The sequence below is a fragment of the Lycium barbarum genome, chromosome 8 (genome assembly GCF_019175385.1).
Source record: "Lycium barbarum isolate Lr01 chromosome 8, ASM1917538v2, whole genome shotgun sequence".
In the NCBI taxonomy this organism is placed as follows: domain Eukaryota; kingdom Viridiplantae; phylum Streptophyta; class Magnoliopsida; order Solanales; family Solanaceae; genus Lycium; species Lycium barbarum.
In genome coordinates this window covers 93,510,254-93,514,372 of record NC_083344.1, presented here as the reverse complement: position 1 = coordinate 93,514,372, position 4,119 = coordinate 93,510,254, and the positions used below count along the sequence as shown (strand labels likewise).

General features: G+C 36.1%; 1 protein-coding gene across 1 annotated transcript; it reads left to right on the top strand.

Annotated features, from left to right (window-relative positions):
• Positions 1-2,262: 2,262 nt before the first annotated feature.
• LOC132607963 (uncharacterized) lies at positions 2,263-3,453 on the top strand. Its single transcript, XM_060322045.1, has 2 exons — positions 2,263-2,317; positions 3,014-3,453. The coding sequence occupies exons 1-2, from the start codon at positions 2,263-2,265 to the stop codon at positions 3,451-3,453; spliced, it is 495 nt and encodes a 164-aa protein (XP_060178028.1).
• Positions 3,454-4,119: the final 666 nt, after the last annotated feature.

Genomic DNA, 4,119 nt, shown 5'->3' with positions numbered 1-4,119 from the left:
AATTCTTCCACAAAATCAAAAACTATTATTATCATTTTATTAAATAACCTAATCAACTCCCTTTACTAATTTTTATGCAAATTTTCAAAAATTATTCTCTTCATCGACTTTTGTTATATTTTTCATGATTTGTGTTATATTTAAAATAGTTAATCCAAAATTCATTTCATAAATAATCTTAGTTATAATTCTTTATCTTCATTCTTTAGGTCCTCCTTGAACCTGAATTACTATCTGTGAAATTAATCCTTACATAGAGTAATAGGCATAAGAGTAAAACGTGCCCAATAAGCAGTAGTGAAATCAGCAACTCCAATAGAGAGGTGAATAACAAAATCTCTGAATAGTAAATAACTCTCATTCTAAACAACAAACCTTGCGGATTTTATGATGTACCCATATATAATACGTGATAATTTATTTGCATTACACTGACTCTTTTTTTTTTTTAACTAAAATGATAATTATGGTCTTAAATCCTTGTAATGGTTATATTCATACCATTAAATAATTGGAGAGGTGTGACGTTATTTACATAAAGAGTATAAAACTCTTCCACTCCCTCACATTATTTATGACACCTGCAATTATAGAAGTATTAAAGTCTCGTGAAGTTTTGCTTTACAAATCTCAAAAGTCTAATTTAAACAAACAATAAAATTACCTTTCTTCTCATTGAAACGTATAGTCTATCTAGTCTATAGAACATTACACCTTGTTTTTCCACTTAATCCTCCTCGTTTTTCATTTTGCTTTTTTTTTTTATAATTTAAAAACTCTCTTATTTTTTTATTGAATTTATCCATTCTTTCCGTTTGAATAAAAAATTAGTTCTTCCCAGCTTTAAAAATGATGACAATTATTCCACTTAATTTCCATTAATTTCTTCATTATTAACTGAAAAGTTTCTTATTCCTAAGACCATTTTGTGGCATCTTATTTGGTGAAATAGAATTCGTTTTGGACCTAAATTAGTTAATGCACGTTTAGCTGACATAATCTAATATCATTAGGATTTTGGATAACGAAGGTATGCCATGAGAATTGCTATCATTAATTATTACTGTGGGATAATTTGAAAAGTTAGTGTTATTATAAAATTGAAAATGGTTACATTTTTATCATTAATAATTAAAATTGGGACAATTGAAAAGTTAGTGTTATTATAAAATTGAAAAAGTTATATTTTCTAATAATATCTTTTACCTCACTATTAAGATTAGTGCCTAATAATATTTTTGTACCTCGTAAAACAATTATAATGTAATTACAAGTAATATTACTTACCATTTTTTTGGTAATAATTGATGGGAAATAATAACGTACAACGTACGTTCTTAGAGACTAGTCTATCTATACTATTTTAAAAACATGAATATAAATGTTGGTTGACCAAGATATTCTTTAAATATTGATCGACTTTTATACCCCTTAAAGGTTAATTTATTCTTATATTACTAATGTACAAAAAGGTAAAAATGGTCATTAAGGAATTAGAATTATAATGAGTTTGGTGGAAAAGAATCCTTATTGAACTTGGTCACATGTTTTGCACTTTGTTATTCACGTTAGGAATTATATTAATTGCAATATATCTTACAGAAACTAGAGTTAATTAGCTTAAAGCTTAAAATTGATCAATTAGAACTTCAATAGGATACAAATTTCACACTGTTATAAATATCTCTTATCCGCTGCAGTTCATGTAGCAAAGCCATATTTATTTTTTTTAAACTGATGATCGATTTTATGGAGAATCTAGCTTAATCTATTCTTGGTTTTTTTAGTAGGTATTATTCCGAAACTTCATCTTCCCATAGAGAGTATAATTATCACCCCTTGTTAATAGGATGTAAGTATTTCATTACTTTTCATGTTTTCTTACTTTGTATTTACATTATTTATTGTTGTATGGTTTAGGCATAATGGTAAAAGTTCGTTGTACTACATATTATTTTATTATTCGAACATGCTCATATATATAAAGGAGAACCAATTGCTGTGCATGTTCCTATATTTATTCTTAATCATAATTGAAACTGATTACCGTTTAGAGTTATTTCTTCTATTCTTGGTTTCTTTCGTTAAGTTCTTAACTTTGTCACAACGGAGTGAATAACATTCGATATAGATGTCACAAAGATGCAAAATTTAATTGGAATTCTCAGCCGAAGAAGAATTTTGGGAGAAAAAACTTCCAAGGAATTATAACAACTTTGGAATTCGATGATTTGAGAATTTAATGACTAGAAGAATGCACGAATGGATAAGAGTTTGCATGTTCTCATCTTTAAGGAGAATTATGTTAATGTTAGAGGTAACCACACTTTTTACCAGATAATTTTATTAGATTTGTATATATCTTGGTGGTCGAAAATATAATTTATCATGTTATTCTCCTTTCCTTTTGTTAGATTATGTAATATTATTTAGTCAAATATATTTTGTAATCTTCTATTTTAGGATAGAATATGTTAGAATTATTTAGTCAAATTAGTTCCTAATTTGTAGCCTACAATTATGTTGTAAATCATGCATATCAACCCATTCAAGGGAACAGAATAATCAAGGAAAACATTCTCTTACATGGTATCAGAGCAGGACTCATCTCACCCGATGTTAGGCCCCCAAATTAAATTGCCCATGCTCCAGATGTCCAGCCCTAGGCGTGAGGTGGGGTGTTGAAGAATGAAAAAAAGTCCCTCATTGGTGGTTAATGAGATGGGTGGTCTCCTTATATGGACTTGGGCAATCCTCCCCTCATAAGCTAGCTTTTGAGGTTGAGTTAGGCCCATGATCCATTTCCTTACATGGTATCAGACTAGGTTCTCCTAAAAACCCTAGCATCCTAAAACCCTAGCCCTTCCCCCCCCCCCCCCCCCCCCCTCTTTTCGTTTTCCTCTCCTTCGGCTATTCCCCCTCCTTTTCTCCATGGCTGGCACCTCCAAGTTGCATCCTGCGACTACCGTCACCAATATCAAATAATGCATTCCTATTGTGCTTGACTACGAAGGAAGCCAATACAATAACTGGGCTACCCTCTTCAAGCTCCATTGTCGTGCAAACTTGGTCATTGACCACATCCTACCTCCTGCCTCCCCCACCGTGCCACCACCGGCAACTGCAGCCGAAAAACTTGCTGCTAAGGCCCTATGGGAACGGCTAGATGACATTGTTCGGCAATGGATATATGGTACGATATCGAATGATCTTCTCAACACGATCATTCATCAAGAGGACACCGCAGCCGAAGCTTGGGACCGTCTTGTTCATCTCTTTCAGGATAACAAATCGGCTAGGGCTCTTGCTCTTGATGCAAAATTCACCAACACAAAATTGGTGGATTTTCCGAATGTGAAAGCATACTGCACCAGGCTGAAAGTTCTTGCAGACAATCTCGCCAACGTCGGTCAAAAGGTTTCAGACGAACGACTTGTGTTTCGTCTTCTGTGAGGGTTGTCGGAGGAATATAAAACTTTTCGCATGACGGTGTAGCACCGTACTCCTCTCCCATCTTTTGACGTTGTCCGGTCGATGCTTGAGCTTGAGGAAGATAGCCATGCCGAGGACGCCATTCACGACTCCGACTCGAATGCTGCTCTTGTTTCCCACAATGTTACTTACTCCTCAGAATTTCTTAGGAAATGGACAGCCCAATAACTCTGCAAATAACTTCAACAATCGTGGGAATTCGCAGAATCGTGGAAAGAAAAATAACCGCGGTCGCAGCGGCGGCAACCGCAACAACCGCGGTGGCAGCGGCAATGGACAAAGCAGCGGCGGGGGCAGCCGCACCAATGCACAGGCATACCAGCCCGCCGCGTCACAGCAGTAGGGACCCACTGCCCCGTCGTGGTATTTTCCACCGTGGGCAGCTTGGGGGCAACAGCCGTGGGCCACTCCATCGTGCTCGTACCCCACGGCTGGGTGGCAGCAGTCGCGTCCAGCTCCTTCGCAGCAGAGAGTTCTTGGTCCTCGTCCTCCACAGTCATTCTACTCGTCAGCCTCGTCATCACATGGTGGGTGTGCACCCACAGATATTGATCAAGCTATGCACACAATGTCGTTGAATCCGCCCGATGACAAGAATTGGTACATGGACACCGGCGCCACATCTCA

Bases quoted from the DNA above. Each gene is read 5' to 3' on its own strand.
- LOC132607963 (XM_060322045.1), top strand. From the start codon at position 2,263: ATGGATAAGAGTTTGCATGTTCTCATCTTTAAGGAGAATTATGTTAAT. The intron at 2,318-3,013 runs GTAACCACACTT...TTGACTACGAAG, and splicing joins GAATTATGTTAATGTTAGAG to GAAGCCAATACAATAACTGG.